General features: G+C 34.0%; 2 protein-coding genes across 2 annotated transcripts; one reads left to right on the top strand and one right to left on the bottom strand.

Moving 5' to 3' along the window:
• The first annotated feature begins 3,242 nt into the window (after positions 1–3,242).
• LOC127100887 (probable WRKY transcription factor 40) lies at positions 3,243–5,478 on the top strand. The gene is made up of 5 exons (XM_051038196.1): positions 3,243–3,464; positions 3,554–3,616; positions 4,126–4,464; positions 4,667–4,783; positions 4,941–5,478. Exons 1-5 carry the CDS (start codon positions 3,390–3,392, stop codon positions 5,286–5,288), a joined length of 942 nt encoding a protein of 313 aa, XP_050894153.1. The 5' UTR covers positions 3,243–3,389; the 3' UTR covers positions 5,289–5,478.
• A 387-nt stretch (positions 5,479–5,865) lies between these two features.
• Positions 5,866–12,349, bottom strand: LOC127100886 (uncharacterized). Its single transcript, XM_051038195.1, has 5 exons — positions 11,328–12,349; positions 7,494–7,551; positions 7,314–7,397; positions 6,978–7,119; positions 5,866–6,680 (listed from the first exon to the last, which is right to left on the bottom strand). The coding sequence occupies exons 1-5, from the start codon at positions 11,782–11,784 to the stop codon at positions 6,306–6,308; spliced, it is 1,116 nt and encodes a 371-aa protein (XP_050894152.1). The 5' UTR covers positions 11,785–12,349; the 3' UTR covers positions 5,866–6,305.
• Positions 12,350–14,281: the final 1,932 nt, after the last annotated feature.

Below are 14,281 nucleotides of genomic sequence, written 5' to 3'. Positions count from 1 at the left end.
CACCCACTACCCATTTCTTCATTTCTTTTATTTAATGACTATATTTATTTATTTTATTTTATTTATAAGACTAAGTTAAAGAAAAATAATTGAAAGAAAAAAAAGACGGCAAATGGCGTCGGTATAGTCAATAATAATATACAAATTCTAATATTGACCTAAAAAGAAAAAAAAACTTTTTCTTATTATACAATTAAAATAGAGACTTTTTTTTATATTTGTAATTTATATTATTTTATTTTTAATTAATTGTTCCTATTAAAACAGTATTTGAAAGTAAAAAAAAATGATTATTCACCTACATATATGTGGAAATTTCCCAATCTTGTCTGGTGACGAGTGGGTCCAAATTAAGTCAAAAAGTTACTATTATTTTTGTTTTCTAATATTCATTTTTAGTAATAATTTAATTAATTAGTTTAAAGGTGTGATTTGACTTTAAAATTTGGTTTTCATCACCGTCGTTGTTGTGGTCCTTTTATATATTTTATCATTTATAAACAAATAGTACCTCACGTTCTTCTTATCTACTTATATACTCCTTCCGTCATGAAAATATTAAAATAAGAACAAAACCAACTTCTTTTTTTTTAGGTCCATTTTTTATTTTTTATTTTCTTGTATATTTTTTTTTTGTCAAATTATATTCATTTTTTTTATATATCTTATAGTACTATTTTTTTCCTCCAATATTCTTATTTATATTTTTTATTTATCACTGTTTATTTTTTCTGTTATTTAATTTATTGTATAACTTCTATTTTTATAACATTCTTTACTTTTATTTGTTTTTTTTTCATTTTTTTTATTTTTTATATTTAATTTGTTCATAATTATTATAAACATTTTTAGGTTTTTTTTATTTATTTTAACTCTACAAATATTTCTTTGCCTTCTCCGTACTTTCTTTTAATTATTTGATTTTTCACTCATATACGGGATAGTTGAATAGTGTATGTCGTGTATACTTTTGTTTTAGTTTATTTTAAACCATTTTTGTTGTATTTAAATTATATATGTATCAAAAAAGGGGATTGGACCAAAACATCTTAGAAATTAACAAAATGATAATGAAAATGTCTCAATTTGTTATGAACAACTAACAAAATCAGGACATCTGGAGGCGTATCCGAAGGCAGAGGTGAAGTAGAATTGATAGTCAAAGATGCTAACAAATATGTACATTTGTTCCCTCTGTATATATGAGATAAATGAAATCTAAAATTTCTAATTTTAGTTAAACAATTAAGTCAAATGATCCTAATAATCCAATGGACAAACTTAAGCTCATGAGCAGCCAAAAGCACAAAAGAAGAGTCAGTTTCAATCCAAAGTCTATTCCAGCTAAATGACATGCATAATCAACGACTTTAATAACCCCAAAAAGTTAGGCATGAAAAGAGGAAGAACAATCAAGATTTTCCGCAAAATCGAAAACAAAATCACCCAAAGAGTTTCTTAACAAACCGCCACACGAAGCGATGTCAGTGGAGAATGATCCATAAGTGTTAGATTTTAACCAACCATCCACAAGGTGCTTCCAAATAACTTCAAATTTCTGAGCCTTAGGTGGATGGAACTTGACATTTAAGACCTTAACGATAGTGAACTCATGAATGAAGGAGCTAGCCATCTTGAAAGTAATACTTCCTATGAAGGCAACTTCAACAAGAATTTGATTGAGGGTCTTCTTCCAATGCTTAAAGTCATTTCTGATTCTGACATGATTATGGACCATCCAAATCCATTGATAATGTGAATAATGAAAGCTTGAATAATGACTCTGCATCGAGGTCTCCAATTACTGTCACAAATATCCAGAATACTTAAAATGTTAGACACAAAAGGAATCTTTATCGCATTGAAAAATCGATGTCAGAGATGCAAAGCAAAAAGACAGGAAAAAGAAGAGATGCTTTGATGATTCCTGTTGAGAGTTACGAAGACTGCACATCGAAGGTATGTGACAACCGCGTAACAAAAGATTATCATTTGTAGGCAATCGAGCACGAAAGAGACTTCGGACAATGAATGCCTTGAAAGGTGGAATATCAGTATTTCAAATATTCTTGGACCATATAAGATGAGAAGTGATATATGCCTTGAAGATTTAGAGTCAAATCACTAGAGCCAAAATGAATCCAAACTTTGCTATATGTGATGATATCCAAAGGAATAATAACCTAATCAACCATCAAAAATAAATTAGGAATCAAGTTGGTTATATGAATAGGGGAATTCCAAGAACCGTTATATAAGAAATCATAAACCATAGTGTTAGTATTAATAGCATCATGGTCTTGAATGACGTTCACAAGGGGAGCAACACAATTTCAATTTAAAAGCTTCATTGAGTGTGGAAAGGGACCTAAGACCTAAACTTCCTTGCTCTAGAGGTTTGCACACCTTAGCCCAAGTCATAGTAACCATCTTAGTCTTACTGATATCACCAGACCAAATGAAATTCTTAATGTTTCTCTCCAAATCTTTAATCGAAGACTTAGACCATGATAAATAGTGAAGTTGTGAACAAGCATAGAGGCGATAGAGGATTTAATCATTTTAGATACTATAGACCTAACGGTAAAATCATCTTCCTCTTCTCTGATTCATCCATGGAAGCACACATTATCTTTCCATAAATAACACCTTCTCTTGTTCAACAACAAAAAACCCATCGTCGGTCATCAATCCACAACCATCTGTTCAAAAACACAAACATAAATAGTTTGCTCAAATCCACCGTAAATCATGGTTTGACTAATTTGATTCATATTCTCCAATATTTTCTATTTTCTTTATTTTCTTAAAACTTTATTTCACTCTTACACTTTAATATGTCCGCCTCGTTCCGTCTCATTTTTTTGTTTTACGAACTTTTACAGATACAAATATTTATATAAAATTTTATATTTTTAAATTTAAAACATTAACTTTTTGTAAACTCGTCAGATCCTTATTTATTTTAGACTCACCCTTAACTATAATCTCTCATTTCCGCCTATTAAACATGACGGATTAGCCCCCTCTACAAGTGGTGAATGTAACAAAAAGAAAAGTAATAAGATATATTAGTATTGAATTGATCCAAATAAAACAGAAAAGTAATAAAAGATATTATTATTGAATTGATCCAAAGACACACACCTCTTGTTAGAAGACCAAATTTGTTTGTTAAGTTGGTGTATGACAGCTCTTGAATTAATAAATAAGCAAGTGGTAGTAATCACTATTTCCACTCACTTTCCTTCCTCAACTTGAGTTTCTCAACTCCTACCTATCTATCTTTTCTTTTTTTCAAATATCTTATTATATAAATACCTTAACCCAATTCTCTTTTCTCTAACTTTCATATCTCATTTCTCTCTTGGATTTCATATTTGCCAAACATGGATTTTTCATCATATATCAACACTTCCTTGGATCTCAACATCATCCCTTATAGACCTCATCAACAAATTCCAGTGAGTATATCAATCATTCTTCAATGCATTTTTAGAAGCTCTTGTTTGAAATGCTTTTGCCTTACAATATTTTCATTCTTCATTTTTAGAAGAAGGAGGTGGAAACAAACTTTTTCTCCTTGGGGATGGCCAACTTTTCTGTCAAAGATGAGGTTAGTTTGGTTTCTTTATTTTTAACTATTTCTTCAATTAGGCCATGTTTGGATAGGTTAATTAATAGCTTATAGAGCTATAAGCACTTGTGTATAACTATTTTAAAGTGTTTATAGCATAAGTACTTATTTTAAGGAGGTTATAGTAATTAAGTGTTTATAGCATAAGTACTTATTTTAAAGAGGTTAGGTTAGGTTAGTTTAGTTTAGTTTAGCCAATTGTTGAATTAGGCACTATTTATATGGTATAACTATTTCTATTGTAAAGATAGAATAAAGTTAAACTGTTTTCATAAGCTCTCTTAGAGAGCTTGTGGACATTTTATAAATAGTTTTCATAAGCTCTTCGAATCGGTTTCGCAAGTGATTATGCTGATGAGTAATTTCAAATAAGTCAGTCGAAACATGCCTTTCATCAATTGATCTTAAATTGTACATAGAATTTTAAATGATGTTTGTTAAAACTGTTGAAAATTATTCTAATAAGTGCTTTTGAATTCAAATTTCAGTCCGTTGATGAATTGGAAGAGGAACTGAAAAGGGTGACAGCAGAAAACAAGAAATTGGTGGAAATGCTGTCGGTGGTTTGTGAAAACTACAACTCTTTGAGAAGCCATTTGATGGAATATATGAGTAGAAATCCTGAGAAGGAACTTAGTACATCGTCGAAGAAAAGAAAATCCGAAAGCAGCAATAATAATAACAGTAATTTGATTGGAGTTAACAATGGAAACTCTGAAAGTAGTTCTACCGATGAAGAATCGTGTAAGAAACCGAGGGAACAAGAAATTGTTAAAGCCAAAATTTCAAGAGCTTATGTTAGGACTGAAGCATCAGATACCGGACTTGTAAGATACTTTAACATTCATTTGATCTTCAATTTAGATTCTTTGGTTATTTGTGGCAATATAACCAAACCGAAAAAGAGTGCTGGTTTATGGCCCAACTGGTTGAACTGCTCGGTTTGGTTCGGCTTTTAGAGCATTGATCACAAGTACAAAATTGTGTATAATTGTTGGATTTTGACATGTTTTTTTTCTGTGTGTTCAGATTATGAAGGATGGATACCATTGGAGGAAATATGGACAAAAGGTGACTAGAGATAACCCTTGTCCAAGAGCTTATTTCAAATGCTCTTTTGCTCCAAGTTGCCCTGTCAAAAAGAAGGTAAAACTGAGTTGTAACTTAGATTTAAGTGTGTTTGCTTTTACGTCGTATCAGAATTGATACGATGTTGCTAGAAATGATAAATAGTATCGGCGTTGCTCCAAGTGTGTTTGCTTTTGCTTTCACGTCACTCATGTTCGGTTATTTATTTATTCAGGTGCAAAGAAGTGTGGATGATCAATCTATGCTTGTTGCTACTTATGAAGGGGAGCACAATCATCCTCAACCAGCTCCATTGGAGTCAAACTCCGGTTCCACCCGTAGCGCGAGCCTTAGTTCGATACCTTGTTTAGCGTCTCCAATCTCATCAGCACCAAAAGTTGTTACACTTGACTTAACAAATTCTAAGACTAGTAAAGATTCCAAGAGTAATGAACCAAGGAAAGATTCACCAAAAGTACCAAAGAATTTGGTGGAACAAATGGCTACTTCTTTGACAACTGATCCAAATTTTAGAGCAGCACTTGTTGCAGCCATATCAGGAAGATTGATGCACAATAATTAAGTATATTCCATAAAATGGATCATTTTTTTTAGAGGAATAGGATCTCTATGTAAATACAACATAGAAGATTGAGATATATTATAGCAATTTGATCCTTTTTTGGGTTAAAATATCTAGGATACCTCAAATCAGTTTCCAAATTGTTCTTACAGAAATTCTATAGAGGGAAAAAGAAATTCTCATTTCTCAATGTTAGTAGCTTGATATTTTCAATTTTAGAAATTATATTAGACATCAATTGTGTATTATTAATAAATGAAATATAATTCATTAAAGCATGGAAGGTTAAAAAAGAGATATATGCATGATGATTCTTCAGATTAAATATTGATATATTTTGATATTTTAGTCCTTCTAGAGGGAAAAAAAAGAATTTATTAAGACACTGTTTGGTTTCACACATCAGGTGTAGAAGTGTAAGTTCGAACCCACGACATCACATTTCCGCTAAACTACTTAACAAAAAAAAGAAAAAAAGTAATACTACAAATGAATTCTTTTAACAGCAACTGCTTTTGTTGTGGTCCAACTTCATTTTCAACAAACCAAATTGGCATTAAATGGCTAGAAGCTAGAATTTAGCACAGTAATATTATATAACATTGGTTTCATGAAAATGTTTAGTAATTCTTCATGTTCTTTTGATACACAATAACATAAAGAAATACCAAAAGTTAATTTGCATTTCAAATACAAATACAATTCTAGACGTTTCACTCATTCATATCTGTTATGGAATTTGTACACAACACAATCTACCCAATTTCCCTAACAACTACCAGATTAACAACAATATAACCACTTTGCTACTAATTGGAGGGACCCTGATTGCCTGCAGTCGAAATTTTCTTCCATCACTGAAGTCAATAGATCTAAACCGTTGGACAGAGATGAGGCAGTTGATTGACATCATGACTTTGACAGATACGAAACTTGGAATCTCAACTCTACAATCTTGATCACCGACTGACTGTGATCACTGACTATAGTCAACATTGACTGCAGGGAATCCATTTCCTAAGAGGAGAAACTCAACTTGTTCACAGCTAGCATCAGACCGACATTGGTGGGATCCTCATTTGCCTTCTCTTTGACCTTAGAGTTGAGGGAGCTGATCTCTTTGTCTTCTGCCTCTGCTTTGGAGAAGATACACTCCTTGAATCTGAAGCAACTGATAAGGTGGTCATTTGTTAGACCAGCCACTTGCATGAAAGTGTAGATGACTGTCGGTCCCACGCTCCTAAACCCTCTCTTTACGAGGTCTTTACTTACGAATTCTGCTTTCGGAGATTTGGCAGGTACCTGGCGAGGGTACCGGAATTGATTGACTATAGACTTATTGTTCACAAAGTTCCAAATGTAGTTGTCAAAGGACCCAAACTCCTCTGTTACCTGCATTGGAATGAGAAAAAAATGTAGATAAAGACAATAACAAAACCCTGATGTTTATGTATTTTCAACCTAGTCTTCATTTCATCACACATCTCTGTGGATCAGGAAGCAGTTCATTTCATTCTTACAATTTTCCATGGTCGGTAGCCTAAAAGTTTGAAAATTAACATTCCAGTCTCATTCACTTCAACAAGAACCTTTTGATTCAGAAGAAAAAATAAGAAAGAGGAATATTGTGACTTCTACACATGCTATGTTATATATAAGATTAGACAATTATGATGTCGGAGCCTTTACCTTACACATCTGACGTGCATTTTCAATTATGGATCGTAGCCTGAGCTCTGACAGCAATGAGCTGGCAGGACTTCCGGGTACAACTGTCTTTTTCTCATTCATTCTTGAAACAGCACATGGATCAAAGTCCAAAAATACTTCCCTGTCGTTGATGCATCACAGCCATTATAATTCAAAGCTAAATTTTTGGTGCATTTTCTACATACAATACAATTTCATCTGAATTCATTAAAAACAACATAAAAGCACATTAAAGGGAATATAATGAGCAATATGTTTAGATTTGTGAGAGAAAAATGACGACATATAATTATTTATCACGGAAAATATCAGTACCGAAATAGCTGCCTTTTTCCAAGAATGGTGGGCCATGAGAGTTCCGCCAAGGCTCCAGAGAAGCTGAGCAACTCAAACAGTTTCCTGCACAAAAACCAAATTCCCACATTGAGACACAATTGCAACGTGGAAGCTGAGCGAAAATAGAAGATTGTGCCAACACCACACAAGCCGACATACTTGTCATCGTGAACAGGAACTCCCCACTCTTCGTCATGAAAAGCAATATAACATGGTTCTGAAACATGAGAACAAATTAGGAAAAAAATGAACATGAAAATTGCAATTATAATGTAACAAATATTTCTGTTTTTTTCTATTAAAAAATACCACACTCGAGGATTTATCCTCCTACTCTAGGCTTACAGATATTAATCATGAAAGTCAAGGCATATGTGATTTGTGAAATTATGAAGCATGTGACTATAATGTCTAGCCATTTCAATTAAAAATAATGGTTGATATATGAGATGGCCGAGGCCGTTGAAGATTGAAAGAAAATGAATGATGCCAAGAGGAACTGTAGCGACTTCACTAAACTTCTATTTAACAGATTGACAAGAAAAAATAGCAAATGATAACTAACAACTCTACTAAAACTAAATAAATTAAAGTGAGAGCGATTAAAGCAAGGAGAACCCTTGCATGCTATGAAGCACAGACATGGCATTGAAAATTTCAGCAACAAGACATGGAATACACCATACGCTAAATAATGTAATTGTAGGACATGGATCTAGCAAGCATCGCATACACATATATTGAGATGCAAGGAAAAATATTCATGATAATATACATACATATAAAAGGGCAGTTTGGTGCATGAGGCTCCCACAAAGTGCAATTAGGGGAAGGTAGATGCACATACTTTACCCCTACAAGCGGAAAAATTGTTTCCAAGATTTGAATTTGTAACCTCCAAGGCACAAGGCAGCTAACCGTTGTGCCAAAACTCTCCCTTGTCCCACCAAGCGGGGTATGGAAAGGTAGGTGTACCGTGTACACATAAACAGCCTTATCCTCACAAGTGAAAAGGATATTTACAGGATTTGAACTTGTAAACTCCAAGTCACAAGGCATCCTACCATTGTTCCAAGGCTCGCCCTCTTACTACCACATGGGATCTGATGGGGTAGATGGGCATGGCCTTATCTTATCCCCGGAAAGGCTATTTCCAGGATTTGAACCTATAAACTTCAAGTACCAAGGACACAACTTACTGTTGCTCCAAGGTTCACACACACACACACACAAGGCTCGTGATTGACATTGTCATATGAAAGTGCAAATATACCATTATCTTTTTCAAAATTTTATGTCAGTCTTGTATCCTATGGTTTCTAAGCCGAATATATGATTTTTAAATTGGATGTTAACATGTTGATGACACTCAGTCATAACAGTAATTTACTACTAATTTCAAGTTGATTTAGTGTAGTTTTTATGCTTTTATTTAAGTTTTTAGATTATTTTGTAAGAGATTTGGACTATTGTAATTGTACTGAATACTAGGGAAATTACTTTAAATTGTAATAACCAGAGAACTCTATAGTGGATTTCTTACAAAAGAAACAAAAGAAGTTGTTACAAATTAAAATAAGGTCCAAAGAGGAGAAAAGAAGAATTTATAAGTTATTTCGGTACTGCCAAACCCACGAGGTGGGTAATTGTCACACCAGAAGGCTATTTCAGCACTGCCTAATCCACGAGGCGGGAAATTACATGTTCAGAAGCCAATTTGGCGCTGCCAAGCCCGCGAGGCGGGTCCCAGTTAAGACTGAAATGTGCGAGGCACGTCTCACACCCATGAGGCAGGTTCTTTGATTTTTTTCTCCACGTGCGAGGCATGTTTTTGCATCTGAAAGGTGGGTTTCTCTGATGTCACGATGCACATGTTACTATCCGCAAGGCGCGTTTGACGCCAGCTACGTGGAGCTAACTTGTTTCCCATCTTTAAATGTGGGTCGTCAAATCATTGCAAGGGTTTGAAATTTTATGGTTCGAAGTGCGGTTGCAAGGTTTAAAGAGGCGAGGGTTGATGTTTCTACACGATTGAAGCTTATACTTTTTTCTTTGATTTATATATAACTATATAAGTTATTAAACTCTTTGGCTTTGATGATGTTAATTATGAATAGCTAATTTCCTACTTATTAGGTCTTTGGATGAATTTATTTTAAGCTAGTTCAGCCATGTAATTGTTGAGTATTATTCTATGCAATTGCAAATCTAGTATTATTCAGTTAAATTTATGTGTAATACTTTTTATATATTGATGAGTTTATTGAATTGATCTCAGGTATCGAATGATTACTAATCTTAACCTTTGAAATTCCATCTAAATTAAATGTTCAACCGATAATAACTTTAGATACATTGTATTATCTAATTGTGATATTAGGAATTAACGTTTTTCAAAACCTTTGATCACCTAAGTCATTAGGGTGTTGTGATTGAAAGAGAGGGTTTTGAGCCAAGACATTTTGACCTTAACTAATTTATTAATTCATCATAATACTAGGCCAACAATTGTAGTAACTAGACACAATTACCAATAAGCGGGAAATAAAGGGCCCAAAAAAGACTTGATCCTCTTTAATTTTGGAACTTTATCAAAGTTATTTTAGTTTTCCCTAAATCCAACTATATTCTCAGCATACCCCCGATTACACAACTTTAGTAATTTAATAATTGTTGCGTTAGAAATTAGAACAATCCATGTGGATAAAAACTTTTGAATTATTACTTGACCACAATTGAGTACACTTGCCGAATCATCATCACATGTCATGTGTTGGACATATGTTGTCACAGTGACATACAATTATCTGTCAACATACATACATACATACAGGCACAGTACCATAATGGTGTGTTCTTGATTTAGAGCTTACATGTCATGTGTAAAACATTTAAGGCATATTCATGGGTGACAGGAAGGAATTAAGGGAGACCGTGTGTAAAAAAATAAAAAATAAGACTAGTAAACTAGACTAAGTAATAGCTGCCAAATGTTGACTTTCCAATATAGGTAGAAAGCATGAATGCGATACATGATGTGATACAGATATGAGATAACATGAACACCAATGTATCAAATGTTTTAATTATTTACGCTTTCTTTACCAAATGTATGAATCTTTCAAGCTAGCCGTAGAAAAGGGTGAGCAATGAAGATCACTAGCCAAAGTTATACAAGGAGGAAAATCACTACAACCCTGGTTAAGCCTTTCAGTATTCAGTAGTAACCCCAGACTATCATAAGTTGAAACCTTTAACTCTTAATCACAACTATGGGCAACCATGTCATGCAGAAAAGCATTGTACGAGACAAATTATAGACGCACGTGGAACTATTCATGTAGCACTAACTATAATTTAGTCTTAAAGATATGAAGTGCATTGCTGTAGAAAGATTCTGATTGTGCAAACATTAATTGCAATATACAGAGACATATAACAAATCTTATATTTTGTAATGCTTCCAACCTATGAATTCAAAACCAAGAATATATGAAATGAGCAAGCCATCATCCTCCACTCAAACATGAAATGCTATCTACATATGGTATGCTGCGGCCAAAATTCCATAAGATTTTCATGTCAAGTTACTACTTAACTCACTAAATTGCTGAAAGACAAGGTGGCTCACTAAACCTAAGTACATTACATAGTGTTCTAAACAACCTTGTCAAATAACAGCCATGGCAACATTATAATACTATTGCGTAGCAGAATTTGAACAGACCGATGGTGTTATACGATATGTGGTTTAGTACAAAGCATTGTCAAATAGAAGGTATCATAGTGTGGCAACATTAGAACAAACTGCTGTTTTATGCAAACTCTCATTTTCTACTGTGCAGTTACTACAAGTTAAAACCTTAAATATATTAAAAGCTCAAACCAATAGTACCAACATCACAAATCAAGCGATATTTTAAGCTAATCAGGATTATGAGGCTTCCGTAAAAATAATAATAAAAAGGATTATGACTGACAGCCTAAAGATACCTGTATTTGGTGTAACCCAGGCACACCTTTTCTTGCCCTCCAAGCCAACACTCGAATCTACCTCAACAGGAACAGCCACAGCGTCAATGCTCACCTTCTCAACCTTCAAACCAACCTGCTTCTTCCTTCCCCGTCTCGCCATTTTCCCGCTCGACGACGCACCACTACTGTAAGTTGAAGAACCCGTCGATGAAGCATCCGACGAGCACGAAGCATTCATTGACATGCTTCTCATCCCTACTAATAGATGATTCTCCCTCCGCTTCGAAACAACCGGAGTAACCAACTCACATTGCGAGTTCATAACTTTCTCTGAGGACTTCTTCTCCGTTTCCGGCGCCGGTTTCTTCACTGTCTTGACCGGGCGAACCTTGTTCCCGGCAGGGACAAGTACAGGCCGGGAATCAGAATCTCCAACAGTCACATTCATGGATCGAACTCTCGGTGGACCCGACATTGCAAACCCTAGATTCTAGAATCTTGTTCTCGGACTCTTTTTAGAGATCAATGGCGAATACCCAATTCAAAATTTCAGATTTTCAGAGACGGACTTGAAATAAAAGATGATAAAGAAACTTTTTTTGTTCCCAAAATAGAAAGTCGAGTTGGTTTGAAAATTTGAAGTTGAACGCAAAACCCTAGAAAGATAAAGGGTTAGTTTCTTTTAGTAGAAGCATTTAGGTGAAAACTGGTTCTTTTTGGTTTTATTGTTGTGTGTGTGGTAAAGGTAGAAGAAGGTTTGAATTGGTTAGAGTGTGTGCGTGATTGTGGAGTGTAGAGTGATGAGAAAGTTGCAGAGAAAGAGTGAGAAAGTGAAAGGTAAAGATATTTTAATGGTAAGTTGGTGAAGAAAGCAAAGAATCAAAAGGAGATGATGAGTCAGCTGAAGAGAGAGAGAGAGAGAGAGAGGGGAAAGGAAAGTGTATGGTTGACGAATGAAGAAGAGAAACGTAGGAAAGAGAAATTATCGACAAACAATATGTGACAGTTTTGTCGGGGATGAATAGGAAGGGAATGGATGAATAGGTTGCTTCCATTTTGGTGGGATTTTTTTCTATAAAATTTGGGAATGACTAACCTCATACTACTAATCTTATATTTAGTGGTGGAAAAATATCTTTAAAAAATTTTAAAATATTTATTCGATTTTGAAAATGAATTTTTGGAGGCATTCATAATTTCACTTTATTATTTTTTTAAAATTTATTTAGTAGATGTGTTCTCGGATATCTTAACGATTGAGTCACTTTTTTGAAAATGTATTTTCGGATTTGTGAAATGAAAATTTAAAAATTTGTCATCTTTGGATGTAGTCAATCCTAGAAGTGCATTTTTGAAACTGTCAAACACGATTTTTAATTAAAACAAAATCATGTATGATTAAACACTATTATCATATTTTTCCAAAATCCTTACAAAAAATATTTTCATTCTCAATTAAAATTTTCACTTTAAAATTTCAATCATGTGTTTCATCACATCAAAATGAGTAAAAGAAGTTGGAATTCAGTATAAAGATCATTTATTTCATTTCCCATTGCTCACATTGATCTTATTTTTGAGTTGTAAAAGTTACGTTGCATTCGACAATCCATTTTCGAAATCTGTATGAATTACTACGAAAATGCATTTCCAAAATCATGCAGTGTTCATTTTAATATGTTTTTAAATATTTTATATTATTATTTGCATTAGATATGTTGCACCCTGATGTTTTTCCCAAATCTATTGGTCTACGGATGTCAAACGTGTTGATGTGAAGGAGGTAGATGTTGGCAACCAATTTACAAATGGACAAGAGTTTGAGTTTCGTGATCATATGTTTCAATGGATTCGCACAGAGGCGTCCAAATTGGGGTTTGTTGTTGTAATCGGAAGGTCCGATAATGGTTCAGATGAAAGGGTTGCATTTGTGATAATGAGATGTGAAAGAAGTGGGAAGTATATAACTCCTCTCCGAAAATTCAAACGAGAATACACTGGTTCGAGAAAATGTGACTGTCTCTTTAAGTTACGTGGTTATCTTTTGTCAAATAACAAATGGAGATTTAATGTAATTTGTGTGTCATACGGTGAACTGACTTGGGGTGTTTTGCTTTTTATCGCAATGTCGCGGATAGCAAGAGTCGCCACCGACTTTTCTTTTATCCAATAAGGAAAGGTGGAAAAGAACAGGAAAGACCTCAATAGATTTTGGGTTCGGGAGGTACATTATACAAAGGGAAGGGGTTAGCACCCTTTGTATCCATGGTTATCCATGGGCTCTTAATTGCTGGATCACTTATATTTTTGTCTGAAAAGTGTTGGTGAATTGTTTAAAAATGTTTCGAAAAGAGAGTTTAACTTTGTAATGATTCTCGTATGAATGTATACAAAGTATTTATCTCGTTTGATTTTGAAAAACAGTTTAGAAAAATATAACTTGGTAATGATTCTAGTATGAATGTATACCAAGTGGTGATTTTCTAGGACTTGCAAAGTGTGAGGGGTGGAAAATGTTTTAGGTTATGATCCAGCAATTGAGAGTTATACCTTCCGAAGGTCGTTATGAACGTTTCATATCCTTATGAGGGTAAAACTGTCCTTACTATTGAGAAGTAAGTAATTTTACCCTTTGGATGTTTAAGGGTCATCGTAGGGTCATCGATAGGTCATTGAAGGCAACAGTTGTAAGGATACCTTAGCATTTGAAGGGACGATCATCATTTAACCGTAGGCTACACCGAAGGGTCATCGAGGGACGAAATCATATATTCGAAGAAACATCCGAGGGACCATGGTTTATTTTATGATGATTTGATCGAAGGGTCTTTGCTAAGTGTATCCCCACATTCGCGGGACATGACCGTAATACCGTAATATCATAAGGCAAAAGAGAGGTCCAAGATCACTTATTTAAAGGTCATATTTTAAAGTCAATTAAGTAATTAAGTCCATACTAAAATCAATACATT

Source organism: Lathyrus oleraceus, chromosome 7, assembly GCF_024323335.1.
Source record: "Lathyrus oleraceus cultivar Zhongwan6 chromosome 7, CAAS_Psat_ZW6_1.0, whole genome shotgun sequence".
NCBI lineage: Eukaryota > Viridiplantae > Streptophyta > Magnoliopsida > Fabales > Fabaceae > Lathyrus > Lathyrus oleraceus.
The sequence above is the reverse complement of the archived record's forward strand: the minus strand, read 5'-3'. Positions and strand labels throughout refer to the sequence as shown.

Coding starts and splice junctions, on each gene's coding strand:
- LOC127100886 (XM_051038195.1), bottom strand. CDS start 11,784: ATGTCGGGTCCACCGAGAGTTCGATCCATGAATGTGACTGTTGGAGAT. Junction 7,552..11,327: donor CTGGGTTACACCAAATACAG/GTATCTTTAGGC, acceptor CTCATGTTTCAG/AACCATGTTATATTGCTTTT. Junction 7,398..7,493: donor GTTCCTGTTCACGATGACAA/GTATGTCGGCTT, acceptor GTTTTTGTGCAG/GAAACTGTTTGAGTTGCTCA.
- LOC127100887 (XM_051038196.1), top strand. CDS start 3,390: ATGGATTTTTCATCATATATCAACACTTCCTTGGATCTCAACATCATC. Junction 3,465..3,553: donor GACCTCATCAACAAATTCCA/GTGAGTATATCA, acceptor CTTCATTTTTAG/AAGAAGGAGGTGGAAACAAA. Junction 3,617..4,125: donor ACTTTTCTGTCAAAGATGAG/GTTAGTTTGGTT, acceptor TTCAAATTTCAG/TCCGTTGATGAATTGGAAGA.